The sequence below is a fragment of the Lytechinus variegatus genome, chromosome 12 (assembly GCF_018143015.1).
Source record: "Lytechinus variegatus isolate NC3 chromosome 12, Lvar_3.0, whole genome shotgun sequence".
Classification (NCBI taxonomy): domain Eukaryota; kingdom Metazoa; phylum Echinodermata; class Echinoidea; order Temnopleuroida; family Toxopneustidae; genus Lytechinus; species Lytechinus variegatus.
The window spans coordinates 21,315,332-21,342,937 of NC_054751.1; the positions used below are offsets into that span (position 1 = coordinate 21,315,332).

At 36.8% G+C, this 27,606-nt stretch overlaps 1 protein-coding gene across 1 annotated transcript; it reads right to left on the minus strand.

The window, feature by feature from the left end:
* Window positions 1-176: 176 nt before the first annotated feature.
* On the minus strand, window positions 177-27,606 carry LOC121425650. Its single transcript, XM_041621790.1, is given in 19 exon segments — window positions 177-1,343; window positions 2,146-2,246; window positions 2,826-3,046; window positions 3,446-4,637; window positions 4,991-5,059; window positions 5,268-5,359; window positions 5,876-5,967; window positions 6,869-7,038; window positions 7,589-7,777; window positions 8,325-8,642; window positions 9,162-9,335; window positions 9,338-9,437; window positions 9,956-10,197; window positions 10,653-10,837; window positions 11,699-11,866; window positions 12,303-12,486; window positions 13,543-13,683; window positions 16,974-17,556; window positions 27,089-27,606. Coding segments are annotated over 18 exon segments (4,143 nt in total). The 5' UTR covers window positions 17,341-17,556; window positions 27,089-27,606; the 3' UTR covers window positions 177-1,205.

The following is a 27,606-nucleotide window of genomic DNA, read 5'->3' on the forward strand; positions in this document are numbered from 1 at the left end:
ATCGAGCACACGTCCACTTGTGATTTCTTTTTTTGCCCATTTTGTCCAATGTCTGGAGAAGATGAAAATGGATGGAGCAACCCAAAAATTTTGCTTGTCCACTGTATCCTTATGGATACGTTTTGTGTACGTTGGCAAATGGGATCAGGCCTTTAGTTGCATTATCGCCCAGGATGTGCATGTTACTTTTGTCGTCAAGGTTTCGTTTTCTCTCTGCTCTCTTAAAATGTACACCATCACCAACACCTCACTTATATACACGAGTGTATAAACTGTCAAGAAAATCCACTGCAATAGTCTATTTAGCCTTCAATCAATTGTTCTTTTCCTTGCTCTTTGCAATGCTAAACCTTACAATATTGAATGCAGCAACTGCTCCTGTAATTACAAGGATTTAATGAAAAATAGCCAGGGAATGGTCACTGTAAAAGCAGAAAACTTCTCGATTTATAGCGCAATAGACAATTTGGTATAGTGAGGTATTCAGCATCCAACCCTTTTATTTCAAAAGCTAAGTAAAGAAGAGCTAGATGTGATTTCAGTGGAATTTGGCAGATTAAAGAGCAAAGGGGAAATAAGCAACAGTTAAAACCTACAGTGCCCCAATCGCGGCAATTTACAAACCATTTTTCTTTCACTATTATTCTTGGTCAAATGAGTATGGTGACAATAGTACAAATTTCATCATATGTATTACGTATGTATACTCTATCACCCTTCTTTCTTAAATTTTCCTCAAAGCAAAAGATATGAGTAGCAAACAAATCTTGATCTGCCATATTTGCTGGCTTCACCATTCATAAGACAATACACTGACCAGAATAATTGACAATGGCATGTAAATGACTGAGCAACTCGCTCAATGACAAAGAAGATTCCATAGTTTTCATGAGTAAAGATTTCTGTGATCACTATCAAAATAATTTCTGAAAGGTTTTCAATCAAACTGACTTGTAAAACGGCTTCATGGAATAAATAGAAATATGATTATAAGATAATGCAAGTACTGTAGTTACAATAGGAAGGTTTGACAGTTAAAACATGATTGAAAATGAAGAAACATTACATATTCTACGATTCATGCCCATGATTGTCTTGACTTAGCATCCATGTCGTTCTTGAAGTTGTTAAGTAGCAAGGAATGTTGCTGATTGAAATTACGCCAGAGTAGCCATTAACTGCAGAACTTGGACTGCCAAAGCATGTTATAGAGCGTCCATGAACTCGACCTGCATTGTTTTCTTACTCTTATCGTTGTAAGCTGAACGGATGATCTCCATGGCCTGCTGATGACTAACATCCAGTAAGGACATCCCATCAACACCAACCAAGACGCATCCAGACTGCAAAACAACAGAGGAGAATATACAATTTTAGGCATGTGTGTAGTTATGTGCCTGTATTCTCAAAAGAGATTTCAATTGTACTATGGTACATGATATAAATGTATTTTTTCACCACGACTCTAATTCTGAGAATGCCCTCAATAAGTGTCTTTGGCATTTTGGCAATTCCTCCGTATTCAGATTACGTATTATATTCTGCTTCTTTGGTTGTTGGTTTTTTTTTTTTGCATTTTAGTAGTTTTTGGTACTGGTATTTTTGTATTTTGTCATTTTTAATCAATTCTTGTTTGTATTTTTTATCATGTTTTTATATTGTATAATTTGAATTTGAATATGGAAAACTGTACAAAAGTCAATGGACTATGCAGATTTCATGTACATAATTTTGCTCATTTCATACGATAAAAAGGGTCCAATTGTAAATGCAATCTTTTTGGTAAGTGCACTAAAATTACAGCTTGAATGAAGTGCGATGTAACAAGAAATCTACATAATCCATACTTTGTAACATGGTACCATTGAAAACTCTTCTCAGAATGAAGGCCTAGGGGTGTTCTATTCATGTAACAGTTGCAGAAATGTGTCAGATCATGGTTGTTTAACAAAGGCAATAGAACTGCATTCATTGTAATTTATATGTACTTGCTTCAAAACAACAGAGCTGTTTCATAATGATATAGGTAAATTCCACATGACTGGAACATGTTCTTTGGTACTACTAAAATTGGACTATCTGGCCATATATGGGAAGCAAAACATATATATAAAAGTAGTTTTTAATGAAATCCTTCTAACTTACCGTAAGATTACCATCATCTGCAACAGCACCTCCTGGGTATATCCTATCTACCTTTACATAGGGCTGGTTCTTATAGTCCTTTCCTCCTGTTAGACTGAGTCCTACAAAACAATTCAAACAATTATACTTAATTTTATTCTGTTTTAAACTGCACATAGAGTTGACTCAGTGTAAGTAAAATCTCTTGGAACCAGAAAAATTTGTTTGACTTGCAAAATTTAACTTTGAAGGGGAAAATAACATGTTTTGCTTATGGTAATATTTACTTCAACTTGGATGATTGTATTACTTATTGAAGATTAACTAATGAGGATTCAACTGTAAGTTTTGGTTTATAATGCATAATTTCTGAGGGGGGGAGGCAGATTGAGAGATTTTTAAATAGCAGTTTTGTGCTGACACTACATGTAATAATTTTAAACACTATCTCTTAACTCCATAAAATGAATGTGTCATGAATGATTCATTAAAAATGAGACCAATTTGTAAATTTCCATTAACCTCAACAAAAAGTAAAAAAAGCAGTTTTGCTGAATAGCTATATCACATCCAACAAGACACGGCCAAAATGTATTTGTGTCAACCAAAGTCTCAAAAAAGCACTCAAATTCCTTCAAAACATAGAGAGTAAGAGTACACAATAAATTTAAAAAAAAGTGCATGATGAAAAAATGGTTTACCCAGTGATGACTGTGACTTTGAGAGCTCAAATTCAAAGATCTCTCTCCCTGGGAAGCCGTCAATCCTTCTTCTAGCAGCAGGTTTGATAGGTGACTTTCCTCGCCTGCTCCTAATGATTTCCTTGAGTGGAGAAGGTTCATCATCATCGTCATCATCAAGATAAAGCTGTGGGTTCCTGATGGGGACGGTAGGACGCTCATTGCGATTGAAACTGTTCTTGCTGTGGGTAGGAAATACATACGCAATCACAAAATGAAGAGATTTTTTAATCTGGTATTCTTTCCTGCATGAACAACAGTCAAGTAGATCTACATGTCATGTCAGATTTGTGGCATGAAAATAACATTTTTTTTGCATAAAGTTGCAAGAGTTTTTTGGCTGAAGACAAGTACTTTCCATTGTAGAACATGCTGTATACAGTAGTTTAATTCGGTGAGGATAATACCTCAAATTAAGTCAGAATGCAGACAAAATCAAGGACAACTGTGAGATAATTTCAACATGCACATAGGCAATTTGTTTTTATTAGCACTTGATTTACTCTTATTAAGGATGTTAAACCTTAATCATGATTCGCATATTTTCAAATTCGGTCAATGATGCTATCCAATGTACTTACAGTATTCCTTTCCTTGGGGGTTTTGGTGAGCCATTGAATTCACTGAAGCTAACTCTTTTAGCGCTGCTCTCAGACTCCGAAGCACTATCCACAGAGTCCCTCACATCCAGGAAGTTAGCAGGAGTCCTAGCTGCTGCTCCTTTCATGACCTGAGCGTAGACAGGATCATCGGAGCTACTACCGCTGGAACGATTGGAGCTGGTCCCATCACGGTTGGGGGTAGAGATCATGTCTCGCCCGACCTGCAGAAGAGCATCGAGGTTCTGACTGGCTTCGGATGGAGATGAAGGAGGAGTGGGTTCGATGATTCTGGGAGTGGGTGGAGAAGCAGGGATGGGGCTCAGCTTGTGTGGCTTGGAATTGGGTTTTGGTGGACTTGCTGAATCCCGATCATCCCAGTTATCATCTGCATCGCTGCCCATGATGCGGTACATCCCGTTCTTACCAATGCTGTAGTCAGAATCTGAGCTATCATGACCACTCTCATTTGCATCGGTGGTGTCATGAGCATCATCAGTCAGTGGGTTAATCTTGATTGCTGCATACGGAGGGTCGAACTCACCCCTACTCGTCGCTCCAGAACCTTGACTCGCCTGCCTCCGACCAGCAAGTTCATTGTTCTGAATCTTTGGCGATTCAGAGAAGTCATCACCCAGCCTGCTCACAGGTATCGTTTCATAGGGGTCCCATCCTGACCCATGAACATTTCTCCCTCTCCCAAACCGATCTTCAAAGACATTATCCTTGACACCATCTCCTTGGTCCTGTCCACCTTGCCCCTCCTCACTGCGTGGTGAGACATCATCACCAGTGGAGTTTGTCCTGATGATCTGCGGAGCTGCATTGATGAGGACTCTCTTAGCTGTCTTCTTGGAAAGGCTACCATCAGAGATGCTGCTTGCAGGACTGCCCCTTCCAGAACCACCCACTGCCACACCCTTGAAGGTGGAGAAAGAAGGCGGGGCTTGGTCCCTCCTCTCTCCAAAGGAATATGTATCAAAGCTCCCGTGGCGGCTCTGGTTAGCAGGGTAGCCAATCTGTCCGTAGGGTGATGGGTCAATGTCTGCAGATCTCCCAGTAGCCGTTAGTGTTGCCTGTCGTACCTCCTCCTGTCTCTGCTTTCGCAGTCTTTCCAATTCATTCTGATGCCTCTTCTGCTTTTCTGTATCGCTTTCATTGTTATTAGAGGTACCTGTAAAACCACAGAACATTCGTATTAATTTCAACATATATGATGAATACTCTCTGTACCCTAATGCTATTGATACCAAATCGCTAGTCAACTTAGTCAGTATTACACTTAACTTTCCTTTGTGTTTTTTCTTTAACCATTAAGTCTTCTTTCCCATTGTCTAATTTAATGTGAAAACAAACATCCTTACATTTGAAATAAAATCAGGTCATTCAACAAATGCTAATTTGAAATTTTACAAAACGTTACAGGCTTATTACATGAAGAAAGAAATGATGGAATCAAGACATTTGTGTAATTTCTCTTCATTTAAAATAAGACCAAAGTAGTCCATTTCAAGTTATTTTCCTTACCTGGTTGGTTTAAATCAAGCTGATTTGAGGGAAGCTTCCTGTCAAATGATAGTCTTGGTGAAACAGACCCTAAATAAAGAAAAATAAATGCAAACAAAAATCAAAGAAGGCACTTTCAAGCAAAGTAAAACACCATTTTGCTTAAAATTCCAATAAAATAATTAATCTTGAATTTTTGGGGGGGGTAATTTTCATAAGTATAGTCATTATGTAAATGTAGATTAGCATTAACTGCCTTTACTGATGATCATAGAATCAAAACTGGTGGTAAACCTACCTGATTTGGCATTGAGATAATTCCTTGCTTCAAGCTCTCTTCTTGATACCATAGAGTCAAAGACAGCCAGGTCTAAGGGAGCTATCACTCCTCTGAGGGGAGAAAAAAAGACTTGTTATGATTATCAATAAAGTCAAAGACGGCCAGGAATACGGATGACATCACTCCAATGAGAAACAAAACTAATTCCAAGTGATTATTGGTGTAGTAACAAAATATGCCATCACAACTTATATTGGAAAAATTAATATTGAGTATAAGGTTTGAAATCTTGCTCTTTTAATAGCTGAAATTGTTGAGGATGTTTAAGAAAGTGGCTTTATTAATGCATGAATCATACAGGCCATCTTCATAACAGGTGGTAAAGAACAATTCAAACATAAATAATATCTTCAATTGCGCTTACCTGAAAATATCTTGCATGCATCTGCAGTCACGAATGCACACTTGCAAAAATGAAACTTCATGAATTCAACAAGATATGTTTGAGTGCATGTTTATATCAGCCAGAACTTCATAAAGCCCACTCTGCCCCCTACCCCCTTCCACCATGGGTAGATACTGTAGACAGGATTCACTGTAATTAACACACTAGATGACATACTGACCTGACTTCTCGTAATAGAACCGCCTTCTCAGGTTTGTCCAAGATCGCCAGGAGTGGAGTCACAAGAGCGTCAACATCCCCTTCTGTATGATACTGTAAAATATGATTTTAAAAATGATAATTAAAGAGAAGTTCGTTCTGGTCAATCTAATTTCGATAGAAAATGGTTAAAAGCAATCTGTGTTAGTCATATTCCAGGATGGTTATTTAGAGCAAATTTCAATCTCCATTTTTTGACCATTTTTTTTTCTGCTGTTACCGGTTTCAGGGTTTATCTTCACGGTTTCAAACTAAAAACAAAAACACATTCACAAATGAGCCCCTCAGTAGAATGATTCAACATGAAGATACTTTTGCTTTCTTTGTTCAAGGCACCTTGTCAATAATCAGAGCTGTGTCTTTCTCACAGGCAAGTGGCAACCTGCAAGTGACTTTTCATTAAAAATGCTCACATTCCATCAAGACAAAACAACATGAAATGCAAAAACACTGCTAAAGTATGCTAAAAGACTCGGTACAGAGTTTTAACAAGGTGCTTGTGTTGGCAGGATATACTCTGGGAGAAAAATAATTCAATAACATCTTGGTGCCATAGAAGCTTGGAGTATGCTTTAGGATTTTTGCAACCAAAGACTTTATATACTTCCCCCTCTTTATCTGTATGTCATGTACGAACAGTCGAACACCAACAAAAATTGTAATGAGTTCAAATACAGTACTGGTGGATGTTTCATAAAGCTGTTCATAAAGTTGCACATGACATTACGCACGACTGGAACATGTTCTTTGGCGTTCAGTCAGCTACAAATTGATGTATCATGTAGCCACAAGCAAGGATCACCATTTTTGCCTTCAGTCATTTTCAACTTGTAAAAGTTCTGCTGATCTAAGTAAGAGTAGTAAAATCACATTACAAATTGACAAGAAAGCCTTCTTCATCAAGTTCTGGATAAGAAAGGCATCTAGCATCAAGCAAAAGCAATTTCAATCTCACCCTTTTGATGTGTCTATGGACAGCAGCAGCCTCATCTTGATTGAGTGTTTTCTTGATAGCTTCTGAGAGTATAGGCATCTGACTGGCCTGAGATGCATGGACATGCATGATCTGTGTTCCTGCTCCAGCGATGAAAGCTCCCTTCTGCCTGCCAAGACTGCCATGGGAGCCTACAACAAGCACATGGAAACACATTGAATCAACACAGGTAGACTCTTGAATGTCTCGAGTGCTTTTGAAACAGTTACTTATATTATTGTCAGGTTCACAATCTCTTTAAATTGTAAAGATGGTGGATTCTCAACAAAGCACAATAAAAATACTACTACCTTCATTGTCCCCAAGTTTTTTTTTTTTTTGAGATTCAAGGTTTCAAGAGCCCAATTACAATGTGCTTATTTATAACCATTGTAAGAACAGGATTTTTTAAGGTATATAAAAACCTTAGTGACCTTTGACTTGCTTTGGTTTGCCACTTCTTAATGCCAAACAGTTGTGTAATGTACCCAGTTTGAGTTAAAGTCCCAAGTTTTCTGTGAAAAACCAAAAGCACTAAAATTCACATAAGCTGGCAAAAAAATAGAATTTCTTTCTTCTTTTCAAGGCAAAATCAATAAGTTATGTAAACATTGTTCCATACACATGTGAGGTTGGATGGGTGGTTGGATGAATAGATAGATGGATGTATGATTGAATGATACAAATGTGCTGAATTCTTACTGTTGCTGAGTGATTCCCCTAAACTATCTTTCCTCGATGCCCAACTAGTGGCTGACCCAGGACGGTCAGCAGGGGGCGGCCTTTCTTGTTCTTCCTCTGGAGGTAAGGAGATGTTGTGACGCTTCTTTACAATACCCTCCGGTCTGGTCTTGCGGAAACTTGCGATGATACCGGTCATCTTATTTTTCCCTACAGAGATACAGAGCATTCAATGAACAAGATAAGAATCTTTCCTAAATTTCTGTTATGTAAGCGCTCATGCATTATAGAGAATAAGGCTCCTGAATATGCATGGGACCTACATCTAAAGATTTAATGAAATTCATTCCCATTGGGACATTGTTGATAATGCCTAAAAAATATTTTCATGATTTGAACAATTTGTTCCTAAAGGGACATCAAAAACGCACATTAAGATAATAACAGAAAGTATGTAGGAACGAACAATAGTCAGCAAAGTACACAAAGTTATGATTATGCAATTGATATCATCTGTTCTTCAAAGGTAGTAAAATAAACAATGAAAAATCCTACTTAAAAAAAACATGATTTAATTCTGATACAAACTTTTACATGCATTTAAACTTTGAATGCTAAAACAAGAGGCAAAGGTTCTAAGCAGAAACTCTTATGCTGATGCAAGTTCATAAGTTCTTAGAATTATATTCTCATTCAAAACTTTTGTTCACTTACTAGGTACCCTCTCAAAAACAACCCTTCAGCTGATCAAGCTCACCTTTTCTATGTCTCTTGCCCTCCTTCTCCATCACCCCTCCTCCAGGATCCTCATCATGGGCTCCTGCCTCCTGCCCAATGGGATCCACCCTGGCTAGATCCTCATCAAATGACTCTGCCAGGATCTCCTCCTCAATATCCTTCTTGGGAGATGGAGGGGAGATCTCCCTCTCAGGGCTCCGGTCGTATTCACGTTGCTCCTTCTCGTGACCTTTGACCTTGGGCTTGAGGCCAAACAGGGCACGGAATGTCTTGTTTCGTTTGACCTTGGCTGGTTTGTGCTTGGGACTTTGCTGTTCCATCACCGGAAGTCTCCTCTCTGGTACAGAAGAAACATGGTGCAAATGGAGTGAAATCATTTAGGGATATTTGGAATACAGATAAAGAAACAATGAGGATAGTAAAAGATCTTTCACTTCAGTTTATTACACATTAAAGGACAACATATCTGCATATTTAATATTGGAAATGAGGATCAATTACTGAAGCAGTATTGTGTTAATGTGACCTCTAAAGCTAGACCTCAAGATCTCTCCCAACTAATCAGATAATGGTCACTCCTACATTAATAAATATGAAGTTGACTGGTAAAATTCATTACAACAAAAACAGTATAGACAAATGACCAGTAAAATTGGTGGACGGAGGCATAAGACCTACTTGAAAGTATTAACGAAAAACAATGAAGGTTTGAACCACACTAAAAAATATGAAGCCACACAGCTAGGCCCATTCTTGCAAAGGGATTTAATTTTCAAATCACACTTAGAGATTGTTATTGATCTAACTTATGGCAATGGTTTGTAAGACAAGGTCCAGATAACCATTGAATTCTTACCTCCAGGATGTTTGACACTAAGAGATCTCCCAAGGCCACGCCTCTTCTCCTTACCCCCGCTGTCCCCACCCCTGCCTGATACCACCTGCTGGGGGTGATGGGGTGGCGATGGTCTGAGATGTTGCTGTGGAGGTGCTGGGGGTTGTGTTGTAGGGTGTGTCGCGGGTTGTGACTGGGGTATGGCTGTGTCCGCTGGGTAGATTGCTGAGATTGGACAGACGAGGGTCGGCTGGGGAGATGATCTGTGATAGTTGTGTTGCTGAGATGAGGGCCTCCCTGATAATATATTGATAGAAAACAGGAAATCAGTTTAATAACATCAATAAAACATTATCCTATATTTATACACTGCTTTTTACAACAAAAGTGATCAAGACCGTGAACTAGCATAGAAAGAAAGGCACATTATTTGTGAAAGAAAAAATAATATTGATTTACAGAAAGAAAATTTATCACAAACTTTTCAATGAAGAGGTAATTGAAAAGGTGTTTTGGAAAGATGGGATAAGATAATACTAAATGAAGTTTGAAACAGAATAATATTGGATAAATTGATATCATAAATATATACACAGATGAAATACACAAGGGAACAAATTTTTGTGATTATTAAAGAAATCTATTAGATAATCTGAAATTATTCATTACACGATGGACACTAAGAAGCCCCCCAAAAAATTGTAAAAATTGAAATTGAATTTATTAATGACTTACATTGTGTGATACATGTAATTAACACAAAATTTTGACCAATTTTATGAGAACTTAGAAAGTAATTTGACAAGTAAACAAACCTGGACATTTTGTCTTGCTGACATGATTACTGGAACATTTTCACCTGGAGATTGCTTGGTTTTCATGTCCCTTGCATCAAGACGTTGCACACCCCCGTGAGGTGGTGCTCTGGTCAGCCAGTCCTTGTTCTGCTTAGGGATGGGTGGGACTGGTCCATTAGGAAATGGGGGTGATTTCTGCTGCTGTTGATTGGAGATGCCAGAAATCATGGAAGGAGTGGTACTTTGTGACCTGCTTGATTCTGTTACAATTACGGAAAGAGAATGGAAAAATCATTAAGAAATCCCTTAATAAAAGTTTAGTTCAAATATTGTGTCCCAGTTTGAAATGCTAAATTTTTTATCGAACAATAAAAAGGTTAGCATTTCAAACTGGGACACAATATTTGAACTAAAAAAATATGAACACTATATTTTAACATTTAAATGTAACATTCATTGATCTATATTCTTAGCATTCATTCTATTTCTTTCTTTGAACAAAATAAAACTAATAATAATCCCCAATACAAAGCTTTGATATTGATTACCAATTTAACAGAGCTCTTCAGTTTGTTTGATTTTGAGTATACTGAACAATAAGTACATGCAATGGTCCATCCCTGGTGTTTGTAAACAATCATGTCTGATTGCAATTGATAGATGCACATAAAAACTTGACCATACACACACACGTAGAGCATATATCTTGACTTACTGTTTTGGCTTTGATTGAGGTTGTCTGATGCCATGCTACGAATGATCAAGACAAGTCTCTTCTGTCCTCTGATGAGATCGACAGCCGCAGCATGAGGGATGTTCTCACAGCTAGTCCCATTGACTGAAAGAATCTGATCCCCTACCTGTATCTTGTGGTACTCGGCCATACCACCCCTATCAGTCCTGGTGGGAGAATATGGAATGATTAGATGCGTTCACTATCGACTTGTCGTAAGGCAATAATATATTGCAGAAAGGGAGATGTGTTTGAAGACAATGCAAGAAAGTCCCAAATGTGTGCTTCTGATCAGTTGAAAATCAGGTAGCCTTGAATTATTTTAGTTATGTTTTGTTGCAACATTTTTCCAAGAAAGGTACATGGTGTACCGTGAAACGTACTACACTATTTTTCTTTGCAATGGAAACCTTCATAAGTTACATCATACTAACCTGCCACCCTCTTGGAGAAATTGTAAAAAAAAATAACCGCAATTTATTTAATGTGATTAAAAATAAATAAAACCCCTGCTTTCCCATGAATGAATGAATGAATGGTCTCAATTATATGAAAATGTACAGTGCTCTTGAATTAAGATGTCTTTGGCAGTTCACATACGAAAATTAAAATCGCACAATAGTGACATGTGCATTCAAAGGTTCAACACATCACATATACAGTTGTGCTCAAAAGTTAGTGAAACACACCAATAAATGCCCTCCTTGATACTGATTGATGAATATAGACAAAACTACAATGTCTGGAATGCCCAGAAAAACAAACTTTATTGAATTGAATACATAAAAAGAACATGGCAGAACTTGAACACTTAAAATACATGTATGTTCATTTTCTGGTGGGGTTCACTCACGTTTTAGCACCACTGTATTTGATGTATTTTCCTTTTTACTTCTTTTTTTCATATCTCACAGGTCTTTAGTAGAAATTTTAAAAACAAGCTCTGATCGCTTCAAATAAACATTTGATACTTGATTATAGAGGCAAGATTTGTTATCTTTTAAAAGAAAACATAATGGAAAACTTACTTGGATACAAATATTCCCAGGCCATACTCGCTTCCTCCTCGTATGTTGAAACCAATAAACCTGTGTTTCTCATCAAGCTGAATCACTACTTTCCTTTCTCGGTTTATACCAGCAGTGGATGCGTTCAGACCTGATGGCGGGCCCCTTGCACGAGAATAGGTATCAAACCTACACACAGTCACATAAGAAAAATGTAATAATGACACAATACAAACAAAAGACAACAAAAAATCAGAAAATCATACTTTTTATGGGTATTTAGGAACTAAATACAATCTTATTAAATTGGTTGGCATCTATGCACAGTGCATTGGAGATTCATTCACGTCTGATAAATGACAGTCATTGGTGTATTGGTTCTGACTCGTGTCTGTCAATCAACTGTTGGTAGGTTCAACTAGAATGTTTTATGAAAATAAATGAATTTTCAAAAAGTATTATCTGTCTTTATATTTTACATGTGCCACTGACTTTGACGAAATTTGAAGTGCTACACTTGACAAATTTTTATCTCTCTGTTAAAAACAGCTTGCCATTGAGGACTTGGCCTTTGAATTCATATAAAAAACACAATAACTAATTTAAATTTTGCCTATCTGCTCACCATTTTGTTTTCTCTTTTGATTGTCTTCTTTGAGAGTGTTGTACTAATGCAGGATTATGCTGAACGGTCATTCGGAGCTTATTGGATCCCTGTAATACACGGATAGCACTGCTGATGGCTATCTCCTCAAAATTAATGTTGTTCACTTCTAAAATCTCATCACCAACTGCCAGTCCATTTTTCTCTGCAGGAATGAAAGTGACAGAAAAATTGATTTTATATTTGTTTCAATGTAATCAAATTGTAAACAATCCAATTCCGATTTCAGGGGGAAAAAATATGTTTCAGACTGGAAATGATTAAGCAATGACAAGTATTAAACGTAAAGCAACATTTATTTCATGAGAAAGTCTTAAAATCAAGGTTAATCGTCACCCTATCAAATTGATCTGGTACAATAACATAAACTTGTCATTGTGAAATCATGAATGTTAGCTGAAAACTGACAACACTTGTGATTACTAACACAGAAAAATATATGTGAGACAGTATATTAACATTGCTCAACATGTGATGGAATTCTAAGTTTATGTTGCCCATTTCTTGCCAATTCCTCATTTTCTTCCAGAGCCATTTTCATTTACACATACAAACACTAATAATAGGTGGTCATTTTAATGGATTCTGTTCGAACTCCTTTGAAATCATTACCTCAATTGGCAATGGAAAACGTTGTGGAAGTATGTAGAAACAAATTTAATGGCAAAGCCAAGAAATTGATTTTTGCTTTGATAATATCTAACATGGGAAATATTACTAAATGCTTAAAACAATCTTGCTACAAGATTATTTACTTTTATTTTTTCGGCATTTCAAACAACAGACAGACCCACAGAATGATGACATTACAAAGTATGACAGAATTTTAAAAAGGACTCCCCCGCTGCAGTCCTGGGCTCCATAACACAAAGGTTTGCGATGAATTGCAAATATGAGAAAAATGCACTGATTGGTTCCTGGTCAGTATTTTGCGCCAAATTGCATGTAAGCTTGATCTTGATTGGTCACTTCATTTAGCGATTGATCGCTAATCTTTGTGTTACGGAGCCCTGGAGTTGCCTAGAAGAAAAAAAGAAATTATGTACAATTCCTTTATTGACCAGCAAGTCATTCCTTGCGACTCCAGGTGAGGCAGCAAGGAATAATACATATACAAAATGTTATAGGTGAAAATGTTATAGAAATTAATGACTGGCCTTTTTATACAGGTGATCATAATAGACAGGTTTGTTTTACTCACCAGCATCAGACCCTCTCTCTACCCTGCTTACAGAGACCGGGGTACCCTGCTCTGATCCTCCTTTGATTGTGAAGCCTAAATCCTCATTCTTGTTGGTGATTGTTAAAACTCGGGGACCGGTTGCTACATAATGACTCATATCTGGTCCAAAACAAAATGAGATTGAGGGAAAGAAAGATTATCAACTACACATGTATACATTCAATTCCAATCCATAATTCCTGAACAGTTTCAAAAAGTTTAACGAGTATAGTGATAAGTCAAGTTATCATCATACAGATTTCCCATACTTATTCTTCTGTACTCAATTCCTACCTGACATTTCACCCAGGCCTTGTACATCATGTACAATAATAGTAGCTTATTTTGACTTAACATGAATCTTGCCAACACATTTTATCAGATTATCTGTGACTTGTGGCTCAGTTCACTCATTAATTATGGAAAACAGATATAAAAATGTCCATATGAAGTGCAATCATGAATTATTCATCAATATCTACCTACCTGTTTTCTTGATGAGGTCATTGGGTGTTATTTTAGACACTTAATGCGATACAAATTCCTCAAGAGATAAAACGTCATCATGAATTCAAAGCCCACTTAATATTGTGCACAATCACAAGGATTATTTTAAACCTGGGTGCAATTTTAAATACCCATTTGATGACTGCCTAACTGTAACCTTGCTTTAGACCCTATCAAATCCAAATACAAAAGAAATCAATAAAAGTGACTTCACATGCAGAGCTCACTTCCCCCACCTCAATGGAAGGGGTTGATTGAGGAGCACTCGTGCATAAATAGTGGCATAGATACTTCTATATCAATTAGTGAGAAAACAAGTTACAATAGACAAATGCAGGTGCAACAATCTCTGTTGGATATTTTAAGAAATGTTGCAAGTGAGCACAGAGATGATTTTGGATGCAAATGTCAGTTTCAAAAGAAGTAGAAAATGTATTTCCTTGCTGAAGATCATACATGTAAAAGATGTAAAACACAGTTATCTTGATAGTACACTGCACGTATGAATATTTATCTGATTCTGATATTGATGAAATCCCTATTTATCTACATACAAGTGTTAATATATTAAGAAATATGTTTGTCTATCAGTGGAATTTATATACTTTTCCTGGTAGCTCAAAATGTATATTAAAAAGCATATATAACTAATTCTCTCATTTTTTTATGAACATGCTCCAAAATATCTCTCCGAATTAATCCAGGCATATACTCGCAGTAGGTCCCTTCGTTCTGCAAATCAAAATTTCTTAACAGTCAAAAAAGCAAAAACTAAACTTTTTGGTGATAGGTCCTTTTGAAGCTCTGCCCCACGTCTTTGGAACGCTCTTCCAGCTTCCCTCCGTTGTATCCCAAATATCACTTCGTTTCAATCTAATTTAAAGACGTACCTCATTAAGAAATCATATTCAACATAGCCCCATTTACAGTGTCCTTTATATTTTTTTTCCTTAATTGTATGATTTCGAATTTCACTTTTGTTTGTGTATTTTGTATGTTCCACATTGTAAAGCGCTTTGGTATGATTTCATGAAAGCGCTATATAAATCTAAGTTATTGTTATCATTATTATTATAAATATCAAAGATCTATGAGTTTCTTAGTTTATAAAATAAAATCTGGAAAACAAAAATGTACCCCCAAAAATCTGAAAAATTGGCATGAATTTAATAGAATCTCCACGTCATCATATTGCCAACATACAATGGTTATTCAATAGTCTTTCAGAAGTCTGTTAAGGGATTTTGCACATGATATATCTGCATTTGCGATGTTCTTTCTGAACAAAGTGATCCTTACATCAACTCTAACAGGCAATAATAGTTTGTAACAAAGACCCTTAAGGGCATTTATAGGGCTACTGCAAAAAACATCCACACCATAGCCCTTGGCGAAGTAGATTCTTGAACACAATGGATGAGACAGACTCTGACGCTTCCTAAAAACCCAAACTGTCAATATTTCATCACCTGTCTGTCTTGTCATTCATATCTACAAATCATCTTTGCAATGCTTTAGAAGGTTCGGGACTCCAGGTACATTAGGACCTGTCCCTCAAGGGAAGTCAATGCCATTCTTAAAGCTAGACAACAATGCCAAGATGTCCTCCTTGAAAGACTGATCTTAATGAACCTCATTGAGAATGCCAACACAAACCCTTTCAAACTGTCCTTTAACCAGTTAACAACAGCTATTGTTTGCAAGCAACGCTCTGCAAAGACTAATTATTGATTAAGTAGCAATGAGGGTCTGGATGTTATTGCAAAGCAACTGATGATTCAGCATGGTTTCATATAATATACATGTACATAGCATCTAAGACATGCAACATACTAAAATACAAAATGTACATGTATATCATGGTACATGTATGCCTGCTTAAACTGTTTTCAAAATGGATCAGTATATTTTCAATTATCAATTACATACACTGAGATGTGGTTATAATTACACGTATATTCAAGCATATGTTAGACTGATAATTCAACAGGATGGAACATGTAGAGTATGACCCAACAACCATGATCACGTTATTTTCATTTTCTGAGGCTTGTATTCAATAACAAATCAAAAGGTCCGTGTGTTTTTTCTGATCTACTGTATCCACAAATGGGGAGTGTAATGGTGAAAAGAAAGAAGTTCTAAACGTTTTTAATTGAATCCACACTCAATCAATATGAATGCTTTCTTTGCATTTCCAATCAAGGAGGTACATGTTTGTCCTATTATGTTTCTTGCAGATATAAATATGTAGCTCTGAAATGACAGACCATAAATCACCTATTAAAGAAGGTTCTTGAATAAACATTTTTAAAAGGCACAATGAGTTGATTACTTGACCCTCCTTTCTTCTATTTGTACATTGAGGGGTTTTTTAAGTCTTCACGACTTATAGTAATACATACGTATTGGAAGTCAATATCTTGTGGTGAGGTAATGCATCAATTACCATGGATAAAGATAATGTTTATAGATGTGAAAATTTCAGAATTCAAGAAGCTTGACCATTTAGGTTCAATGACCCTTTGTTAGTCTGGGTTGGTTGGAGTTGGTGAAAATCAATAGTATTTTTTCTGAAGAAAAGAACAGGATCCGCATAATCCAAGAATTAAAAAAATAAACTGACGTAAATAACTCCTACAGATCAATTGACAAGTTTTAAGTTTAATGTACATGTAGGCTTGAGACAGTCATCACCTCTTAAATATTTCTATAAATGAACAGAACAATTCAAGTTTAAAAATGGGCAATAACCACCCTTGTTTCAACTGAATGTTTTGGAAGCACTGATGGAAGATTATGTATAAGCTTTGTGTTTCATAATTTAAATTATGGCATCATTATCACCATACTGTACTTGCATATTACATGAAACCTGTATCCAGTGTCCCTAAAATGCTTACCTAAATCTTCACTCTGCGTATCAAAAGACCTTTCATAAGCCCTCCCATGCCAGCTAGGAGCCCTCTTAAAGACAGGAGCGTCCTGCATTAAATGCGTGGCCATCGGGTGAGCCATGCGGTCGTACGGTGCCAAGGTGTCAAATTCTTGCAAGTAAGCAGGAGGCACCAGGTTTCTAATCTCACGGAGTAGGTCCATCTTTGCTGGCGTGTTGAGAATACTGCGTAGATCAGAGATGAACTGCCGAGCATTGTGGTATTTCTGGTACTCCTTCAGCATGTCATGAAGAAGATCGCGCTCCCGTTCAGTCAGGAGAATCCGTGCCTGGTGATGGTAGTTGCGCAGATTGCGCTGCTGCTTGTCCTCCATTTTGAAAATAAAATCCGAGCGCTTTTTCGTCAAATGTTCATTTAATCAAGGGAGAATGTCTTGTTTCCTCATGATAACTGTCATTCAGAGATATGGCAGATCTGAAATATAGTGATCATCAAAAGTATCTTTCCTTTATCTGCGCAGTTCCTAGAGTAACTTACTCATTCTGTGTCCTTTGGCAGAACATATACTTCACTGACAATCATTCCATTTCTGAAAAGAAAGGTAAAACATATTATTTTCACCATAAAAACCATAAAGCTAAACATACTATATGTGCAAGAGGATCATGAATTTTTTTTTTGTACAACTGAGTGAATGCACTGTACATAGAAGTTGAGAAGATAGTTCTTTGACTATCAGAAAGCAGTTGATTTTTATGAGAGAACAAAAGTTTGTGGCATACATGTACATGTACTTTCCCGGTACCTGAACAAAATGAGCTACAACAACCATCTACAACGAGATGGTTATTTGATCAAATTCATCTTTCAATCGGGGGGGGGGGCATCACCATGACCAAAAACAAAAAGCTAGCTACATGTAAAGCCAAACATAGACCTGGTGGGTGTTTCTTAAAGCTGTTCGTAAGATAAGAGCGACTTTAAGAACGACTGGTGATCCTTTCTTATGGTAAATGCAATACACCACTGCCGATGGTTTAGCGTGTAAGAAAGGTTCACCAGTCGTTCTGAAAGTCGCTCTTAACTTACGAACAGCTTTAAGAAACGGCCCCCTGAGCACAAATAACAGTGACCCAACATTTGCTCTAGTCTTAATACAATGTACATCTATATCTCAAGAGGGAATAGGGTTAGAGTTAGGATTGTTATAGAGTTTTTGGTTCAGAATATATATAAATATAAGGATAAGGGCTTATATAGTCTTGGAGGTTGTCTTCTGTTTGGCTTATTGTGCAGATTTTCCATCACAGCAATTGCCACCGGAGCAAATGTCGTGGAACTCAATTTGCTTCATTTTCATTTGCTTGAACACTCTTACATGTATCTTATGCTCATAAAAAAATCTTGAATATTTGCTCAACAATACATGTACATGTAGCAATTACACTGAATCAGTGCCACCTTACCACGACAATCTTTTTTGGGGGAAGTATTTTGCTTATATTGTCACTAATTCAAACAAAAGATTAATTACAAAGTGCAAAAAATGGGCCATGATGTCAAAAAAATTAATTCTATAGTTGACTTTGATAGTCTTGTCACTCAAGTGTATATTTTTTTGTTAAAGAAATTACCCTGACGCCCTTCCAAGTACTTGAAGAATTAGCATCAACATTTTTGCCCGTGGCCTTGCTCCTACTGTATTTCTTTAAAGGTAAAGTCCATCCCAGAAAAATGTTGATTTGAATAAATAGAGAAAAATCAAACTGGCATAATGCTGAAAATTTGATCAAAATCGGATGTAAAATACCATAAGAGAGTTATGGCATTTTAAAGTTTTGCTTATTTTGCATAACACAGCTGTATATGCACAACTTGACATGAAAATGAGAGAGTCAACGATGTCACTCATTATTTCTTTTGCTTTTTATTGTCTGAATTATACAATTTTTCATTTTTTACAGATTTGACAACAAGGGCCAACTTGACTGACCAATTTAGTATTAACCCTATCTAGGCCGGGGGGGGCCTCGGAGGCCCCCCCTCAACAAATTGCGCAATATTTTCGCCACGCGAAATTTTTTGACCGCGCCACTCGCTGACTTTTTACTTTCAAGTCTTGCGCAACTTTTGAGACCAACTTTGCGTCCTCCGGGTACGTGGTTCCGAAATTACGCAACATTATGTAAGTGCATGTCAGACCGAAAATTGCTCAAAAACGTGATTTCGTGTACAAAGTCAATGCAAATTGTGTTTTCAACCAAAATTCATAAATGTATGATTATTTTTAGTTTTGCTGCTCTAAATGTATTTATTTTATGCTTTTTATGATCACAGAAGAGTCCCCAACAAATTTCATTGAAAAAACAATGAAAAACAAAAGGTCAAAAAACAAAGAAATACATAAGAAATTGCAAAAAACAATAAAATACATAAGAAAATGATTTGATATCGCAATTTTTTTCATGTACACTTGCTAAGAACACCACAAAGAGTTTCTATACCAAAAATTATTACATTTGGAGCTTTATTTAGGGAGTTAGAGGAAAAAGTATGATTTCGCATACTAATTACGCATAAATTAGCATTATCACTTAATAGCGACTCGCACGAAAAAAATTACTATACAATTTTGGAGATTATGTCCCAGGCAACCAGCATGCCAGTTTTCGGCGCAATCGCGTGGTCGACGGCCGAGATTTTAGGGGGGGGCCTGGGAGGCCCCCCCCGGCCATATGAACTCCCAAAATACCCCGGCCTAGATAGGGTTAAATAATAATAAAAAAAAATAATAATAATAGTGGCATATTTACCAGGGTAGCCACTTAAGTTCCGAAAACTGTTCTCCCAGCGGGCCCTGCTATTATGTTTATGTTATTACGTTATTATGCTATTATGTTAATTCCACATGTTCAGGGAGGGATTCATCTTTGTTTCACTTGACAATGAGGTAAAAATTAGAATATTCAGTATTTCACATAATAGTCAGGCAGCATATGTCATCTACTTCGAAAAATTGGCTAAGTCTGATTTTTCACTTTTATGTGATTGGTGACATCATAAGGAACAACTTCCAACTTGGTGACAAATTTCTAATGGTCATCTTGACCATGTGAGGGGTCAAAATTGGGTCAATAGGGGTCAATTTTTGGAATTGCCCCGATTGTGTTGAGTCATATATCAAATTTTTTGTCTGGCTATACTGAACAAAAAAGTGTACACAATTATATACCCTTGACCTCCCATTAAAAAGTTAAGCCCAGAAATGTCATGAGGTCAACGAACTTTCGTTACATTGTATATTATATGGCAAATTACACTGAATGTGATAAAAAGCTAATATTTTCGTTTTTTCTGTTTTGCTTGTGTGTACTTTTTTATTTTTTATTCATCTTCAGAAGTCGTTATCCAGAAGATTTTAAGGGTCAAGACAAGGTCAGGGAAAGGTCAAGAGGTCAACAAACTTTCAATGGTAGCCAAAATACACTATAAAAGCGGTTTGAATTTAGAAGTAGTTTCTTCATTTGAAAAGTCTCTAAGAAGACATTATCCATTAGATAAAAAGGGGGTAAAATGTGCTCATTTAGGAACGAAATAGATAAACAGTGATAGACGTCGAATAGTTTGAGTGTGGTATCATGGTTTATTGCAGGAATACCTTGAAACGACTTGACAAAACCTATAAAAATCGTATCATCTTCATGACGTTATAAGTGCAACCAGCTCTTTCCGAGTTGCTTGATTTAGGAACTCAATTCAAGTTCTTTTCATTTCCAATTTACTGGTCTTTGATATGTAAAGAAACATTTCATCTATTTGCTTTGTACAGAATATTTTTAATCAACAGAAAATATTGTTATGTACTGGGGTATATGTGTAATACTATGCTAATAAACACATCGATTGATCAGTGCTCCCAACTCCAAAGAAAGATGCCCAACATCTTATTTGACTTAACTTACGAATAAGATAATGAGGTTAGGATTGAGGATGATATGATAAGTTGGGCTCCAATTGTTCCTTGATTAATTGGAACGAGTGACGGTTATATTATTTCTAACAAAGAGGCAAAATTTTTCAGGCGTGCTCATTGTAGTCGTTAGTGTCCATTATACTGATGTGATATATTCTGACCATTTCTGGAGCCAAAAAGGACTGCACAATATTTCTGATTATGCTGTCATTAACACGGCTTTTAGACCTACTATTTCATCAAGTGTTTATTAAGTTTTTTTTCCAGAGCATACAACGTGAATCTAAACTTAATATCTGTTCTCACGATAGTGATATGCATAGATGCTGATTGTTCTTTTGTCGTTTTTTTTTCTCCTACTTTGTGAACTACCTGGATGTTGCCAGAAAGAATAATCACATCAAATATCATTGAAGTAAGCCACGGCCATGCCGCAGCGGGCGGAGGTGGCAGTGGCCCCCAGAAATTGTGAAAACTTGCATTTTTTTTTTTACTGAAAGATAAATAAAAATTGACCAAGAGTATGCACGAAATCTATAAATTTCTCTTTACAATATGCAAAAGCGGCCCCGATGACTCATAACAGCACAACACCAGAATTGTGTAGTCCTTCTTGGCTCCAGAGATCGAGTAATGGTCAGAATATATCACAACAGCATAATTGACTTACACTTCTACAATACGCATGCCTGCATGATGTTGCCTCTTTGTCAGAAATAATATAACCGTCACACATTTTGAATTAATTAAGGAGCAATTGGAGCTCAACTTATAATATCATCCTCAATCCAAACCTCATCGATCTGATTCTTAAGTTAATCCAAATGAAATGTTATGCATCTTTCTTAGGAGCTGGGGCACTGGTCAATCAATGTTTATTCTGTTAACATAGTATTACACTTATACCTTACTACAATACAATAATTTCTGTTGATTGAAATATTCTGACAAAGCAATGAAGGAAATGTTTCTTTACGTATCAAAGACTAAATTGAAAATGAATTGAACTTAAATTGATTTCCTTAAAAAAGAAACTCGGAAAGAGCTGGTTGCACTTATTTTCATGAAGATAAGATTTTAAGGGCATAAGGGTTTGTCAAGTTGTTTCAAGGTATTCCTGCAATACCATGATACCACACTAAACGCATTCGACGTCTATCTCTGTTAATCTATTTTGTTCCTAAATAAGCATCTTAATTTATTTAAATACAGACTTTCCAAAATAAAGAACCCATAAAAAATGAGACTTCTACGATTCTAGTCGCTTTTAGTGTATTTTAGCTACATGTTGACCTTTTGACCTTTCCCTGACCTTGTCTTGACCCTAATATCTTCTGGATAAGGACCTCTGAAGGTGAACTTATTAAAATCGAAAATAAAAAAAAGTACAAACATGAAAAAGAAAAGAAAGAACCCCCCCGGAAAATAGCTTTCTTAACACCTTCAGTGTAATTTGCCATATATACAATGTAACGAAAGTTCGTTGACCTTTTGCTATTTCCGGTCATAACTTTTTTACGGGAGATCAAGAGTATATGCTTGTGTACACTTTTTTTATCAGTATAACCAGACAAACAATTCGATGTATAACTTGACACAATCGGGGCAATTCCAAAAATTGACCCCTATTGACCCCATTTTGACCCCTCACATGGTCAAGATGACCATTAGAAATTTGTCACCAAGTTGAAAGTTGATCCTTGTGATTTTACCAATCACATAAAAGTGAAAAATCAGACTTAGCCAATTTGTCGAAGTAGCCGGTAAATCATGACATATGCTGCCTGACTATAATAAAATACAAAAGAGATAGTGAGTGGATCAGTCTCCTCATTTGCATACCAAAAATGATATGCATATAACTGTTGTATTAAATTAAGCGAAAGTTTAAAACATCATAACTTTCTTATTTTACATCCAATTTTGATGAAATTTTCAGTGCTATGCTTGTTGGATTTTCTCTTTTCATTCAAATCGACATTTTGTTAGGGTGAACTCTTCCTTTAATTTAGTGCATGCGTAACATTGAAAAACACATTTCACTACTGATGCCTTGTTTTAATGGCTTTAAATTTGTAATGAGTGCTGTGGTCATATTACTTGTAATTTAGTAACAAAGAGAGCCAACTCTCCTAATCAATAGCAAAACTTTTATCATTGCTCATCTCAGACACCTCTCTTCAAATTATTAAAAGTAGATTTCTGAATCTCACTAATTAAAAATGGAATACATACACGTACGTGTATATCCTTCATAGCTCAATAAGAATGCATGAAGCAGATGAGATGAGCAGCTCAGGGCATCGGTCATTGTGTGAATAATCAATGGAATTCCTATAAAGTGGGCTTCTGAGGCATACATGTACTTCAAATAGTACACATTTTTACACAATAATTCTTGCATAAGCATTAGAAATCTATACACACTTTGTAATCAGACCAGGTCCATAACTTGTTTGTAACTAAGTATTGCAAAATTCTGCAAGACAGAGATACATTTAAAGCCTGGTTTGTGAAGTCACAGTGAGCAATGATTTCCAGAATCTTTTTAAATCGAGAATTCGAGATGTATGCATCATATTTATTGCATGGAAAAAATTACAAAATGGCTCTGGCCGAAATACATGTACATAGTATTTGACTATTCAACCAAACATGGCAGACTAATTACAATGTAAAAACAAGCTCAAACCAAGTTAAGTTGAAGAGAATAATTGAATTTGGAGGGTTTTATTTTGGCTTGTTACTGCAAATGGAAAATTTTCCATGGTTTCCCAGTGTATCATCATTAAAATGCAAACTGCAAGTTTGATACTATGCAACCAAGATATCTCCTTGCCTTAAATATGTTTACAAGTAAATTGCCTGTAGATCTATGGACAAATAGATTTTCATCAATCAAAAGCTAATCACAACATTGTAAGCTTGTAAGCAATCTAATAATACCCCTTTCATAAACCAAATTATGCGGCTAATAGCAGCATAATTTGGTCGTAAAATTGGAGGAGGACCAGAGTTATCCACATTATTTTGATGCTGCAATTATCCGCATAATAGCAGCATCGGGACCAGATTTTGACTTTATGAACGCATTTCGAAAGTAATGCGGATAATTGCATGGTGCGGTCACAAGGTCACCCTTTTCCAACACAACCGCATCGGAGGGGGTGTGTGCGGTTGCCATGACGATTATCCGCCTTTTTTAGGACAGACGCTCGTCATAATGGTGCGGAGTATTTTCGAAATTTGTGAACACAATTTTTATTGAATTATCCGCATTAGGCGGCTATTTGGAGGATGGGTTTATGAAAGGGTATTAGGTCCATACTATTATCATTGGGCAGTCATTGTATCAGAACAAGGAAACCAAAAGACTTTGGAAATTCATCAAATATAGATATACATGTAAGTAAAAGCGCATAGATCTCTGAACAACGTTGAAAGGAAACCCACAATCTGCCAGCCACAGAGATATTAAGTACAATGTAACCAAACCAAACAAAAGAGATTCCTTTCAGAGAACCACATCATGCTTCATCATCACCATGACAACCAGGGACTCTTTTCAAGCATGCACAGCTGGGTTGGAAAAATGGGGGATGAGGACATGTCCTTCAGGTTTATACCCAGAATTGAATTGGACTCCTGGATGACACTATCAATGGAACAGACTGTTTGATTTAGTGGACTGGTAAATGGGAAGGGGTTTGGATTGCTTCTTTCACTGAAAAGAAAGCCAAATATATTCAACCTCCAAGACAGATCAAGTCAACACTTGAGTCAGAGGTCTGTAAGGCTCACTGCAGGTCAAAGAATCAATTACAATATACTCACTCTGGTTCTGAAAATAGAGGTGACATTAAGGAGAATGTGAAAACAGAATGAATGAAATGCAGGGGGGGGACTTACATTGATGAGTGGATACCATGCGCGACCAAAAAAAAATGTAAAAAGGATGTTTTTTCAAGATGTTATGTACATAACGTAATAATAAATGTGTCAAAAACACTAAAATAATGAAAAAAGGGTATCTATTTCACTAGGAAAGCTAGGTGTTTAGGGTCACTTTTGAGAGGGTAAAAAGACTCAAATAAAACTAGAATTTAATTTGTCATGCGGACGAATTAGGTGGTCTGTCTTTATTCTCGGCATCATGATTACTATTACCATGTCCATGCATATCAATATGATCTTCATGATGACAACGGAATGCTCATTATGGATTGAATACTTGTGAAAGACAGGAGATGATAAAGCACTGTGAAAAGGGTCTCTTTGATGTATGACAATACATGTGATATGAAAAAAGTAATTATAATCTGTTTTATCTTGCTCAATTTTAACTTTTATACCATTAAATCATCATAAAGGATCATGTACGAGGTGGTAAAAAGAAAAAAAAATTGAAAAAAAAATCATCTTGTCTTCCCCAGAACTCGAACCTCCGCCCTCGAGAAAGCAAGTCAAATGCGTTATCCATTGAGCCACGATATTCCCCATGGAGATTACACATAAGTAATTTTGAGAATTACAAGTCCAATTTTGCAAGCGAAATACGGGCATGATCCCGGCATCTGATCAAAAAATGCAGGGCACACTAGCGAAAGCTTAGAATCTCAGCTACAACATACTAAACGCTCAGGGAAAACCGACAAGAAAAAATGGAGATATGGCTCACGAAATAGAGGAATGTCGAATCTAGTTTTGAGAAAAAGTCATGTCCCATAGAGATTACACGCAAAATGAGGAAAAATGACATGCCTCTTTTCATTGCTGTTTTACGCAATGATGCGTTTCTCAAAACGAAAATTCATTTTTACTGAGGAGAAAGAACACATTCTAAACTACAACATATCGAAATCTGGGAGAAAAATGATCTATATTCAAGAAGTTACAACCAAATTTGCATAAATTTGATGACGTCATTTTTTAAAAAATGAAATTTTTAGTTTAGGCGCCATTTTGATGACGTCACGATATAATTTAGGGACAATGGTGACATGAAATCAAATCTACAACTCATACTCTCGATATATGAAAAAAAAATTGGGGGTCAATGGACTATTTAAAGAGCTACAGTGAATTTTCAATAGGCAAGTTTTTGCCCATATATGGCCTATAGTGAGAGCTCGCGCGCACACGTGCTGCAAACTTTAACGGGTGTTAATTTCGTTATTAATGGTCGTAGAAGGTTGATCAAGGTATCAAATAGCTCAGAATTATATTATCAATGCAATGATGTAAAAAAACGGTGTTTCTGCGTTGCGTTAAGGTGTTACGCGCGGAAACTACCCCTTATCGACCACCTAATCTTCTAAGCATCGTATCTGCGAAAATATTCATCAATTTTATCCAGTTTTCGTCTCATTTGTGCAGAAAATTAAGCAGATCAGATTCCCATATTTCGCTTGGTGACTACGATTCAATCCATGTACATGTATATATCGACGAACAACAAATGCGACGATTTTACATTGGCTCATTTGCACCCGTCTTTTGAAACCGACCACCCACGGTACACTAAGTTTACGGCCGATTCTTGTCGCGGTGGCGAAATATTTTTACTCTTTCAAATAAGTTCTGAGATGTCAACATGCTAAATGATCGTCTCACTACTTCCACTGCGAGCTCCGGCACATGATTCGACGATTAACGACGGATATTTGTTCTAAAGCCGTTTCCTATCGGATTTTTTGGTTTTTCAGCGGGATTTGGGTTTGGTCAATACAATTTTGATTAATTCTACTAAATTTTTACTTTTTGTTGCTTCTTTTTTTCTCGTAAAATTGATTCTTACTGTTTCTATGGACATTGCGCCTACTCTCCAGCACGTATCGTTTGTAATACGCAATGATTTCAACACGCGCAAGGTGGTCGGTTTCAAAAGAGGTGGTCGATATGTGGTAGTCTCACCATACCGTACCGGTATTTCTTTCATATTTTCATCAGATACTGTATTTGGCAGCTAACTCAATAAGGATCATTTTCAACTGAAAGATTTTGTGAAATAAAAAGAAATTCACGTTAGGACATGTAGGACTAAATCTTAACTCAAATCGTTAGGTGTGCAGACTTGGGGACCACCATCATATGTTAACGTTTGTTTTGATGTGATTGAATTAATGGAAAGTGTTCAATAACTTCTTACATGAGATAGCGTCGGGTCATGAGGCCAGCCGCAGAGTCAGCGAGGTAGCGGAGCTGAGGCTGCAGAGCAGAGTGGACTCAGCCTCGGCCCTCGGGCGCTGATGCATCCCGTTACTCCATCGACATCCAGTCCAGGACTCCCAGGATCACTCAGACTCATTTATCAATCAATGTCACCGGTCTATCGCTGCGTTTTTTAATGTCTTAACTTCGACCAAATCCTAACGTTGGGACAGGCATAGAAAATTTGAAGACTTCCATTGCACACATCGATCCCTCTCTTGAACGATAAAGTAAGACAACTCATCGGCGGGTGAAACATGGATCTGTCACGACCGACATAATTTGAACAATGCAACAATCACAACACAGCTTAAGCACGTAGTACCGTAGCGCTAGCGGGAGCTCGCTAGCTGCCGACCGGAGCCATGGGGCGTATCGTACCGGTACCGGTCCGTAGATCAGATTCTTTCGCTCGATCTTATAGTTGATTTCGAGGATTTCTAATTCTGGCGTGCA